Source organism: Gouania willdenowi, chromosome 10 (assembly GCF_900634775.1).
Source record: "Gouania willdenowi chromosome 10, fGouWil2.1, whole genome shotgun sequence".
NCBI lineage: Eukaryota > Metazoa > Chordata > Actinopteri > Blenniiformes > Gobiesocidae > Gouania > Gouania willdenowi.
The window spans coordinates 18,577,916-18,591,544 of record NC_041053.1 but is presented as its reverse complement, the minus strand read 5'-3'; the positions used below and the strand labels follow the sequence as shown (position 1 = coordinate 18,591,544).

General features: G+C 39.5%; 1 protein-coding gene across 3 annotated transcripts in view; it reads right to left on the bottom strand.

The window, feature by feature from the left end:
• LOC114471316 (A disintegrin and metalloproteinase with thrombospondin motifs 2-like) overlaps positions 1-13,629 on the bottom strand; it is a 152,311-nt gene that overhangs the window by 85,696 nt on the left and 52,986 nt on the right. For all 3 annotated transcript variants that reach the window (XM_028460045.1, XM_028460046.1, XM_028460047.1), the window contains exon 3: positions 3,599-3,770. In XM_028460045.1, the coding sequence (XP_028315846.1) occupies positions 3,599-3,770 (172 nt within the window). The remainder of the gene's footprint in view (positions 1-3,598; positions 3,771-13,629) is intronic.

Here is a 13,629-nt window from a genome sequence, read left to right as displayed (position 1 = left end):
TCATGACAGCATAAAAACTTAGCAAATTCAGGTGTTTCCATTTCCTGTTGTTATTGCGCTATTTAGATTTTGCGCATATCCAAGCGTAATGGAAACACAGCTTATGTTGCCACTTGCGTTGAGTTGCTGTGCAGAAAAGGGATAAGCTGACTGGATGCTTTTGCATTTCTGTGGAGTTCAGCAAAGATATTGGAGCATAAACAATGAACTACTCACCTATCCCAAAGGAAATTAAAAACTTGCAGTGTAAGACAATGATATTATATTGTTTGAACATTGTTACAGCTATTTGGCAGATGTGGAAATTCCTCTATACATCATCATAGCCAATAATTTCATTGTTTCCAGTCCTGGGTTGATGACTCTTTCCTGGAAGTTGTAGAGGAAAGGTGCAGGTTTTTTTTTACAGCAATTAACAGACTTAAAAAAATTCTGTTGGTCACATGATGGCACATAGTTTAGATCTCAACAGAGTTGTTTAGTGTTAAATATTTGTCTCTTTTAGTTAGCCCCTGACCTTCTGTGTTCTGTAAGGTATAGAAGTCAAATGGGTGATTTGATTGAAATATATAATAAAGTTGTATTATAGAACCTCGTGGACGTGGACGAGGACGAAAAAAACGGAATTCACGTTCTGAAGAGGAAAAGGTAATCGACACATTATTTTCTCTCTCTAAAGGTGGGCATACACTGTGCGATTTTTTGAATCGTTGTACTCAGCTCCAGCTCAAGCTGTATGACTCAATTGCAGAGTCCAAATGTGCGCAGCTCACAAGTCATGTTGTCTCACTATACCAGGGGTCTGCAACCTTTACTCTAAAAAGCCATTTTGCCTCATCTCACCTGGATTAAAGTCCTTCCGGAGACGGAAAAAATACCTTATTAATGAAGACAACATAGTGTATAAAATTCTAATCAATTAAAGTTATATATAACAATGTTATGTAAAGAATATTTCTTTTAGATAATGTAATTGAAGGGCTACAAAAAAATAACTTGATTTGAATTTGATAACACATAATGTCAGTCAACGCATGCTGTTAATTTCTTGCCACATATGAAGCATGCGTATTTAGCCGGCATGTTGGCAGTTAAATGAATCTGTCCCCACACAATTAAAATGTATATTTACCTCCAGAATAGTCTTTTAGTTGATTTAGTTATCTTACCAGGGATTTAAAACTTAAGGTTAACCACAGGTGCAGGGAAAGTTAATGGTCTGTAGATGTTTCAGGAGATGAAGTAGGAAGGTGGCAGAGTTATTGCACAATGTGATTTATTTTTAGGTTGACAAATCGTTATATCGTGATTTTATTTGGTGTCAAAATCATTAATCTCAATACCCTCAGTAAGAAAATAATTCTTTATTTTAATATTTTTGAAAGCTATAGGGAGCCAATGCAAAAGAGTCAAAGAGCCACATAAGGCTCCAGAGCCGCAGGTTGCAGACCCCTGCACTATAAAGACCGACACTCTGACACAATCTGACTGCTCAAACTTAATTCCATACAAAACACGTCGGGGACTTGTTTTTGGAATTAAAATTAAAACAGAAGAAGATAAAAAATCCGGACGTGGAGAGACTCTTGCGAATCTCAGCAAAAAGAACTTCAAAAAAGAAAAGGCGCGATGTGATGGACCAGGAACTGGCTGGACAGACGTGGGCAGTACGGTCCGTCAACTTTACAGCAGTCCTACGGTGTTCGCGCATGCGTAGTGTGAGAGTTTGAGGTTAGCTGGTCCATGGCACTGCTTCAACAGTGCGATACCCTCAAGAGGAGCGACCAAGATTTCAAACATGTCTGATTTCCTTGCGACCATACGATTGCTGATCAGGAGCTGGTCGTGAGGTGTTAATCGCTTCTCATGACCCCATGTATACTACATGATGATGACACACGATCCCATAATAGACACACAAGTCAAAAATCAGCTCAAAATGGACCAAAAATTGCAGTGTATACCTGCTTTAAAGGGTACCAGCAGTTGAAATGCATTAAAACAAAAATGTATTTAATGTATTACCAATAAACAAAATATGTGCACCTTTAAAAAAAAAAAAAAAAAAAAACACATTCAAAGGACTTTTTAGAATGATTTGACACCTTAGGGCAATAACTATGGAGAGCCGCCATTTTGGTCAGGATATGACGCACGTTCGTTGGTCGGCATAGCCTGTTGCTTTAACGAAATGGTGCATTGTGGGAGATAGAAGTTTAATAGTCAGTAAAGTAATCTAAACAAGAAAAGACGATTAAATGAAAAGGAAACGGGTGTAATGTAAGTGTAATGTGATGCAAAAATGGGTAAACCTTCAACCAAAAATTTCGGAAGTTTTGAAACGGAAAATCGGACGCTCCATTATATCGGATTTTTTATATACAGTACAATGCGCCTTAAGCTCTCAGTCTTTGTGCCTCACTCTGAATTAATGAATGAATTTATTGAGTATGTCATATAGTCAATATAGTACATGTAGTACATAGTATATACATACATATACCTAGAGAACAATCTAATAATTAATAATAATATTATTATTGTTTCACGAAAAAAATACATATCTCAAAAGGGTAATGGGAAGAAGTATAAACTTTTAAATCCCACCCCTTTTATATAGTTAAACTTTAACTAATGACATCCGGTTTCCTCTGAACCACATTATTATCACATTTATCTGGATTTACATAACTCATTCTCAATTTACACAGAGTGATGTGTTTACAATACCTCAATATATCATACAGTACATAATTTCATGACATTTAAACCTAGCCTAGTCCTCAATATTCCAAGACAAAATACTAGAAGTTTCTTAAATTGCTTAGTGTTTGAACAGTGTTTAAGGTCCTCACTCAGGCTGTTCCATATTTTCACTCCACAAACATCTGGCTGAAGGTGAGTATCTTCTTGATGCCTACTTTTTTTTTTTTTTTACAGACAATCCCAATCTGATTTCATCTAACAGGCAAATTATAGACTCCAAAAAACCAGTGCAACCCCTGGAAAAGCATGAAAACTCTACTCAGAAGTCCCAGGTCCACTCTGGGAGTCAAAGATTGTCATATAATGAAACTTAGGCATTAAATTCTTGCTTTATGACAGATGTGTCCTTACCTTCACCCTCGACCTGATTGCAATACACAGTAGTAGTTAAGAAAGACAGATGCCCCCACTGTTGTTATGGCAGTAAATATAATGCTGAGGGTGTTACCTTTCCAATCAAACACATCTCTCTACATCACTTCTTTCTCCATGGCAAATTAGTGTGGTGACAGAAAGATGTTTTTCAGTTTGTGTAGGTTTAATCCTTCTGATGGTAGAATATGCTCCCACTGTAGCTGAATGACTTGAATACAAAAGTCAGGTGTGTTTACATGACATCGTGTGTGAGGGAAGAATAGTGAAAGATTCTGCCACCTGTGCTGAGGATTGTTAAGTATTACAGAGAGCATCACAATGACAAAAGTAACATTTGCAGGATTTACGGGGGATTAATACTTGGGATGAGTGAGTTGGCTGTAATATTTAGCGATGCTGTGTTCGGTGCTAAAGTTTCATAAAGTGGAGGAGAACACAAAGGGAACCACTAACATACCTCTGGAGTGGTAGTCTGCTGCTGCGTTGCTGACGGGCGCTTTCCTCAGGGCTGATGAGCGATACACAATGTGTCTCCTTCCTCCAGCTCCCTCTTTCTCTTCCATCACTCCTTCTCCCCTCTCCAAAGGCTCGATGAAAAACTCCTCTTGCTCCGTCCTGATCATGCCAGCCTAAAACAGAGAGATCAATATGTATTGGTGAACTTTGACATAGTGAAGATGCCGGGTCTCTCTCACATTTTGTTTACCAACCATATCCATTCCCTTATATACATATAATAAATAAATCAGTCAGGATCCCTTTAATCTAGGGATGTAACGATTAATCGTAAGGCAGTTAAAAATCGATTCATAGGTACCACGGTTCACATCGATGCGCTGAAAATTGAATCGCAGTACTTTTTTTAAACAGCAGAGGGCGCTATATATTAATCCTTCCAGAAGTGGACGTGGCGGGCGGAATCTGCTACTACTTTCTTTCTGGCCGCCATTTACTGTTAAACATGCTCATAAATGATTCTTTACATCTTTAGCACCGAAAGAATATCTGTAATATTACGTGAATATCTGTAAAAATCACGTTTTTCTATTAGCTCTGTCTGCTAGCATAGCATCTCTTCTTCACTGGTGGAATATCTGCATGCCAACCGACCACTGGGTTACCAGCGCCCTCTGCTGGTCCAAACAAATATTTGACGTCAACACAGTAAAATGACTGTTTTTTTTTTTGTTTTTTTTTAAAGTCTAATTGTTAAGGCACAAAATACATTTTCAGTTGCACTTTTAAAAAGAAAAAGAACTATTATGTAGTTTTGAATTGAACCAGAATTTAAATTAATAGGCTTCTTCTTCATTTGTATTATTCCTTTATTTATTTCATTCAAGATTTATTTTTAGTTAAATTGCATTGTTTTGAATAGTTTGTCAAGGGATTCTTTTGACAATGAAAAATAAAAGGAAAATAGTACAGTATTTCCCCCCCCCCAAAAAAAAGAAATATTTTTCAGTCATCTTTTGTCTACAGTCCCATTTTGTAAAATAAATCGTGAGAAAATCGTATCGTGAACCCAGTATCGTGAATCGAATCGTATCGGGAGTTGAGTGAATCGTTACATCCCTACTTTAATCCAATTGTTTTATCTGTTCTGGGACCTCTCTGCAGTTCCACACAGCTGCGTGGAAAGCCCAAATTGAAGGGAGCTCCCCCTTGCTCTTCCATGAGGTACATGGAAATGCATAAGCAGAGAGAGCGGTCAGCATAAACCCCTGGCACAGAAGCTCAGGTGTTAGATGGAAAACGGAGAAACTGTTGAATTAGACAGGGTGGGGGTGCGTTTGCGGACAAAGCGTGCAGAAGTAGGCCTGTTGCAGTGGTTTAAATACAGCGCTGTGACTAACTCTAACCAATGGGAAGCATGGAACATGATGATTCCCTGAATTAGGGGGATGATGCTGTCAGTTGTTAACAGCTACTGTCAGATGATGTGGCTGGCAAGCTTGACTTCCGTGCCTGCCTGAACTAACGCGATGCTCGATATATGTTTGATACCATAGCTGTGTTTAAGCTTCCGTAAAATACAAGAACATCCATAGCTCTGAAGGGCCTTGCAGAGGCTCAGTGTGACACATGGCATCTGAAAAGGGAATCACAGAAGCAGGAGAAGTGACTGTCCCACCCCCATCCATCCTCAACTAATACATCCTGTCAGGTAATCCCCCAATATTGCCCACCTATACGCCCTAACACACACATACACACACCCAAACTTCTGTGCACAAACACAAAGTCGTAACAGGTGTGTGTGGGGAAAAGAGATGGATATGTATGCCAATAGATGGAAAAAAAAAAAACGTACACTGGGAAACAGGCACCGGGAAAATTGCCCGTCACTCTCTCTTATTCCATCTGTCTGTTTAAGACAACTTGTAATTACCAAGGCAATGCACTGCTGTGGAGGAAAGCCATTGGGGAGACCAAGCAGAGAGGATGGAGAGGCATTGGAGGGGAAAAAGGAGTGAAAAATGAAGAGAGAAAACATTGATTTGATCATGACTTCTGTTTACTTTTCTTTCTGCTTTGACAGTGGAGAGAAGGATATTAGCGATAGCGAGACAAAAGCTGGTTCCCTCTATGTGGAGAAAACGTGAAAATAAAATATATAATACCATGATGACGTGCTCTGATAATCTCATCTCAGAACATCACACACATAATAATTCTGTCCCACCACTGATCTTCCTCCAAACCAGACATCTTACATGTTCGAATGGGATCTAACAACGCGATCTAATGCTGCGTTCCAAACGACTTGGAATTTTTCAACCTCCTACTTGAAGAAGAGACTTGGAACGCCACCTGAAGGGCATGCTTCAAGTTCCAAGTTGCCTGTTCACTCGTCCAAGTCAAAAATCACAGGGACATGAGTCGTTGGCTTTCCCCACACACAAGAAGGTTTGGTCGTAAATATTGAACAAGTTCAGCATTTACGGTTGGAAACCCCGACCTGTCACAGAGCCGATTATCAGGACAAATGCACTTTGACCACACCTCAGACAACAGGATAATCTGGCATTTGCCAACCTTAGTCGGGAAGTGAAGAAGATAAATGAATCATATTTAAATGCTCATCGCCTATCTGTATCTATGTTACTTGAGTCCATAGAGTACATGCAGTCCACATTCAAAGTGTCTGAATGTCTACATTTTTGAAGACAAGAGTCCTCTGTGATCTCAGTGAAATAAGGAGGAAAGTGTGTGCTTTTTGAATACATCAGAGAGTTGCGTTTGAAAGGGAATGGATATTAACAAAAGTGATCCCTCAGATATCAAAAGATTCTCTTTTTCTGGCCTTTACTCTCATCTTTGCTCATTCTTCTCCTTGCCAGTTCACGGCTTTGGTCCCAAAGGGATGTCGACAAGCCACTGACCTGCCCCTTCCTCCTTTCTCCTCCCTCTTCTATCTTTTCATTCCACTATTTTCTGGAGCCATGGCGCGGCATTCCGATCGGACCTGATGGATCTGCGATGGTGCATGCATTCCCGCTTCAGAATACCAAGCAGTGGCCAGAGGAGAGCTGTGTCAAAGAAAAAAAAAAAAAGATGACATGTGGGACTCGGAGACGTGGTTGGATCGATCAGAGCCAGAACAGTGGGGGTGGGGGGGAAAGGTTGGAAAGTGGGAAAGATGTGGGTAGCAGAAAGACTGGACACATCCTTTGAAAAAAAAAATTGATGGATAGAAAGCATTTAAGCCACTGCTCACAATCCTACAGTGAGACACATTGTTTTAATCTCCTCTAAAGCAGCGGCTGCCGAGGCGTAGTCAGGGTGTTACAGAGGATCGCTAAAACTATCCTGCTTAGGTGGAGGAATAGCAGCCTTATTGGCAACACAACACCAACTGTCATCTGCTATTTCTACTCCAGACATAATGCAAATCAAACATTATGAAAAGTAAAATAGTGAGATTTCCTTCTATTCCACGAGTCAAACTAAATGTATTACACTGTAAGTAATATAATGTCCTTCCATATAACACATTTACTCAAAAGGTATTGATCAAATCTAAACGTTCTTCTTTTGGTTGATTTTAGGTTGAAATACTTTTTTCATGTAGCATCAGAGTGTAATTTTGGCCAGATTTTGCCAGAGCAAGATCAGGCACCTCCCATATTTTGACCGGCACTTAAAAATAAAAATAAAAATAAAAATAAAAATAAAAATAAAAATAAAAATACAATTGTGGTGTTTAAATGGTGTTTAATACAATTTAGAAGTATTATATTTGGACAGCTGCATCTTTTTTTTTAGTTGAAATCACTGTAAATCTCATTGTAAACATAAAATTGAATGTAGAGACAGCGCGAATGTGAGGAAAAGAGTGGAAAGTCAAGGTAATCAGGAATATCACGAATGCACATTTGTAAGTTAAATATGAAATAAGAACCATCCACGTTAATAATCTTTGCTGACCGAGTAAAGCCAAATAAATGTAAAATGATTAAATATGAACTTTTACTAAATACAGCAAGTTTCATAAAAGTTTGAGGAAAATTAAGTCATTCATCTGGATAGAAGTTACTACCTTAATGCTGAAGTACTGACATAAACCTACTATAATCTTTTCCATGGTCCAATAACCAAGAAGAAAACCGTGTTATGGTGATTGTTGATTGTGCCTCGACACAGAACAAACTAGCTTCATATTTGGTAAGAATCATAAGAATCATGTGTCGGATGTCTGGGTAATTTCACAACAGATTAGTTTTGTACTCTGACATAGTGGGTGGGGGAGACGCTGATGGTAATAATAACACTGATTTAACTTGAGTTTGCGTTCACAACGTGCTTTTGGAATCGCTTTAATCTGCTGCAGTTGCGTGAGCTGCTTATTTGGGGGGCTGTTACATGAGTAGAGCACGTCTTAGGGAGGAAAATAACCAAGGAGAAAAAGAAGACCGGCTGATTGATCCTCAATACATGATCATTATAATGACCATTGCCTGCATCTCCTTGCTTCTTCACAGCTGTTTAAGTGGCATTTCCATCTCCCTATATTAGTGTTGTCTCGTTTTGTGCTGTTTTTCTTTCTACCCATGATGCAATGCCCACAATGTTCACTTTGTATGATTGTTCTGAGCCGGGAGTGACTGTGCTCTGCACAGTCTTAGCAACCACGCTGAGACACCAGCTTCCAAAAAAGTCTGTACCGGTTAAAGTCAGTTAAATACAATTACAATTCTGACTAAATTAGAATTGGAATTAGAATTGTAAAAATCTGTTACTGTTGTAATCGTAATTGAATTGTAATTGAGTTCAGATAATGAACTTTGCAATTGCAATTGGAAAAAACATTCTAAAACTGTCATTTTACAATTTGATTAAATGCAAACGTGTTACAGCTCTATGTCTTACACATATGTAGTTCATATTTAAATATTTCTAATTATTTAAATTTGTCTCATAACAACTTTTTCCACTACCTGTCAGTTCTCTTCAGGATTATTTTACCATTAAAAAAATAATAATTAATTAAATCTGGGGGTATACTGACACAAAAAAGGCTCAGATGCCCACACCAAAAATAAAACCTATATTTTCATAGATAAGGAAGTCTAACACATAACCAAGAGATGAAAAACAAATTAAATGATAGTAAATATTTTGTATTTTACAGCTGATTTAAGACATGGATCAAAACTGACCAGTCATCATAAGAAACGCTAACAGAAAGCTAACACAAGAGGAATGTTACATTTTATGGGGTGATTTGTTTCAGGCTCAGTAATTGTGATTGATTGTAATTGAACTTTAGTAATTGAAACTTTCAGTGGAAAAATGATAATTGTAATTCTAATTGTAATTGGGAAAAAATGACAACGTAATCATAATTGAGATGCACTGAACATGAATAATTGATGACATAACTGTAATTGAAAAATGTAATTGGATCCAACCCTGCTTTCAAACCTCTGCAACCCAGACTCAATCTAGATTCTCAAATTGTCTTAAAATAATTCTCCAAAAGTACATGAATATTCATTATATGAAGCGTTTGATGCCTATTGAGATACTGACGCCAACCACGGCGATCACTGTGGAGCTGAAGCACATTTACAGGCTCCAAATCAGAATCAGAATCAGAATCAGAAATGTTTTTAATGGCCATGTACAGTTTTAAGGACAGTACAAGGAATTTGTCTTGGTAGTTGGTGCACAAAACAAACAACAAAAAATAAAAAAATAAAAATAAAAAAAAAAGAATAAAAAAACAAAAAAACAAAAAAAACAAAAAAAAAAACAAAGAACAACCCAGCAACAATAATAATAATAATAATGATAAATATAAAGGATGAGGGATAAATAAAGGGTAGATAGAGAATAAAGGATAAATAGGATATATATATATATATATATATATATATATACAGTGCAGCAGATAATGTCATCATGGAGGTGGTGATCGGGTGGGGGGGGGGGGGGGGGGTTCAGTGGGTGACTTGAGGTGTGTTCATGTGGATGGTGGCAGAGGGAAAGAAGCTGTTTTTGTGTCTGGAGGTTCTGGTCCTGATGGACCGAAACCTTCTTCCAGAAGGGAGAGATTGAAACAGTTTATGACCGGGGTGGGAGGGGTCGGCCACAATCTTTCCTGCACGTCTCAAAATCCTGGAGGCGTACAGGTCCTGGAGGGAGGGCAGATTGCAGCCGATGACCTTCTCTGCAGAGTGGATGATACGCTGCAGTCTGGCCTTGTCCTTGGCCGTAGCTGCAGCGTACCAGAGGGTGATGGAGGAGCAGAGGATGGACTGGATGATGGAGCTGTAGAAGTTCACCATCATCTTTGTTGGCAGACTGAACTTCTTCAGCTGCCGCAGGAAGTACATCCTCTGCTGAGCTTTTTTGATAAGGGAACTGATGTTCAGCTCCCACTTGAGGTCCTGAGTGATGATGGTCCCCAGGAAGCAGAAGTACTCCACAGAGCTCACTGTAGAGTCTCCCAGGGTGAGGGGGGTGAGGGGGGCTGGGTTCTTCCTGAAGTCTGCTATCATCTCCACTGTCTTTAAAGCGTTGAGCTCCAGGTTGTTCTGGCTGCACCAGGACACCAGCTGGTCTGTCTCCCACCTGTAGGGGTCTCCTTCTCTGTGGCTCAAATTACAACTGAAGGTCTCCTAAACCACACAGAGCTCTATATGAAGATCTGAATGGGGTAACATGAGTCCAGAGTGAGAGTCCTGAGAGCCACATGAGACAGAAGAGTCGCAGAGAAGCGTTGTTGGAGTGGAACAGCGGATGTTGTGGTGAGGATCAAAGTCACACCCGGTCGGGGCCCTTCAGCTCCGACCAGTGCAGGCAGCAGTGCATATGAGTGCGTTTGATCTTGTGTCATGATGTGTGTGTGTGAGTGTGTGTGTGTGTGTTTGATCTTATTCATAACCCTGCTACTATTGGTTAACTTCACACAGAGTTGCGCTCGTGCATCCACAGGCAAGCACAAACACACATCCACACACAAACAAACATAGCTTTGATAGTGACTCAATGGTGCTGTGTAGCCCTTCATTCACTCACCCTTTGAGTCATAAGAGAATCAGCCGAGTACAATAGCTGGGTTGATTTGAAAAATTAGACACACTTCGCAGAGGGAGATTAAAAGGACAAATATTAATAGAATCTTGTTTAATCGGCTCAGCTGCAAATTGCACTTTTGTGCTGAGAGACACCAAACCTCAAAGAAAGCTACACAGTTTGTTTGGATTATGATTATGTCTCTGGTAGATGTAGAATCATTTGAAATTTGTGCAAGCAATAAAAAGGGAAGCTATTTAAAACGCTCGGTGAACTAAATATATGAGACATTCATGACTCTTGGCAAACCTTTACTTCCCGCTGCGTTTTTTTCAAGAAAGAAAAAAAAAAAAAAAAAAACGTACGAGAGCAGAGGGAACAAGGAGTGTTGTAGAACTCAATTAGATTCAAGTATTAAGACAGATTCATTGAGCGAATTAAATTATTAGCTTAATGTTGTGAGGAGCGAGGAAATTGCCCAATTATGGTAATCAGTGATATGGCAGGAGGAAATCCTGTGAAGCAAATAAAATTCATTAAACATGAACATTAAGGGACGGAGGCTTTGTGCTTTCTTCCTTACACGTGAAGTGTGTGTGTGCGTGCACCTGTGTGTGTGCGCGTGTGTGCGTGGTGTAAGCCATAGTGAATTAAAGCCATCGGGGACTTAGCGCCGCAGCCTCACCCTTCTCACTCTGTCCAGCTCATTACACAGAGTGGTATCTAAAAAGGCCTTTAAAGGAAAAACAGCAGCGTATGGACAGAGCTGCACCACCACACTGACACACACATGCACTGCAGCCCACACACTTTTACATTTCTGTACTTCATTTGCAAATTGTTCATCTTTTGACCTACATTTTTGATCACAGTATGTCAGCCAGGATAGAAAAAAAATAAATAAAAACACACCCTCTTTCCTTCCCTGGGCGCACACGCACTCTCTCGAACATGTGCACACTCAGGGTCGTTTCAGGTTCTTACCCTTCTGTCAAACTGATCTGAAAAGATCAACAGTTAGAAAAAACACTGTATAGAAGAAAATGGAATTATAGAAATGTTCCAGCAAAAATAAGAAGTCGAGACACGTGTAAACAGGAAATGACCTTTCTGAGCTCCTCTGCTTTTACTCTTGGGCCTTGCAGGCGCTTATCTGCAGAAACCTCCTCTTGCTAGTGAACTTAACTTACCCTCCTATTCTTACTATTTGCATTCTTTCCTCTGCTGTTAAATTATCAGTTTTTCTGCTACTCCCAGTATTCCTCTCCTTTCATTTTCCATTACACCGTAATACCTCCTTCATAAATCCACACTTTCCAAAACTCATCCATTCCAATTCTCCTCATGTTATTCTGTGATTATACAGGACGGCCAAAGTGTTGGAAAACAGAAGCCACAGAAGAGAAGGGGTGGAGCTACAGAATGCGTTGCCAAATTAACTGAAATATAGAAGGAATGTGTTGATATTTAAAAAAGGTACAAAGATAATATGATGGAAAAGTACAGAAGTGATTTTGGACTACAGAAGAGTGCATGAAAGGAAGTAGTAAAGTGTATTTTCTATAATTTTTTTTTTTTATTTGATTTATTTTTCTCTCCCTGAAACATTATTCTATATGACCGTATCAATAATGTATATGTATGTATAAGGAAAATGGACCCGATCACATGGTTTCAGACTCGATCGGAATTGGACGCTATCTCCCAATCAGGACTCGGACATACATGTATATTTATTATCATTATAGCGGTGGGTAGTATACCGGTTCATACCGAATACGGCTATATATTTATGATATAGTTATGAAATACATTTTTAACATACCGCCGTACCGGTATATTGATTACACGCTGCGCCGCGTCAGACTGGAGCCTTTTCAATGTTGCGCTGCGAAGGTAAACAATAACGCTCTGGTTACCATGGTTAGGGTGTAAATGGATTAGAAAGCGCTGAAGCTGCAAAACTAGTAGAACATGATGATACAGAAGAACTTGTGTCAAAAAGAGGAGCCCTGTCTGTTGTTTGGTCGGCAGAGAAAGTTGGATGCAGAGCGGACGTGGAGAGTTAGACCCAAGTTCTCAGACGTTTGTGAATAAAGGAGTTCAACAGCAGCTCAATCCCAACAACATTTGTTCTGTTTGGAAGAGACCAAATGTATGGTTAGCCTCTCTGGTAACTAGCCTGATGCTAGTGTGTGTGCGCACTGCGCACAGATGTTTGAGGGCGTGTAATATAATATTTTGTAATATAGACGTCAAATGGGGGTGGGGAGGTGGGGGTGCTATACAGAAGCTAAGGCTTCTGCCTCATTTCCTATGGTCAGACCAGAGTGCAGACTGTGTCTGCTCTGACTGACTAATAAACCACACTTAATCAAAATCAAAGCTAATAAAATAACAATTGTATGCTAAACTTAGTTACTCTGACAGAAACATCCAAGGATATTCCTACACATTGGGTGAGCGTTGACTCACAGAAGCCCAGAGTTTCCGAAAAAGTCTGAAAGATAAAGTGAGCACCAGCCACAGTTTGGGACGCCTCACATTCCTGGTTCCTCTCGGCTCAGTCTTGTTGTTATTCATCAGGACAGAAGCTCCCTCCCTCTGTTTTCAATCCAAACAAGAATCAGTCGTACGGGGATGGAAAAAGAAGATGTTGCGGCGAAATGAGGAGGAAAGTTGAAGCAGAAGAAATATGTGATAACCAGCTAGGCGGAGCTGATGGGGAAAACAAATGGTGGGTTAAAAGGTTAGAAAAAATGTCTTTATTTCAAATGGACACAAAAGAAAAAGTTTGAAAAAGACTGGATACATACGGTAAAGGGGAGGGGTAACTTGGGCAAAGGGAGAGTAATGAAACAAGTAGTTGCAATTTAGAAAAAAGGATGCATGGGATTTCTATCTAATCTAAGCATCATTTACTTAAAAATCAGCTCAGCACTGAAGCTCATGTTTTCTTTTCTC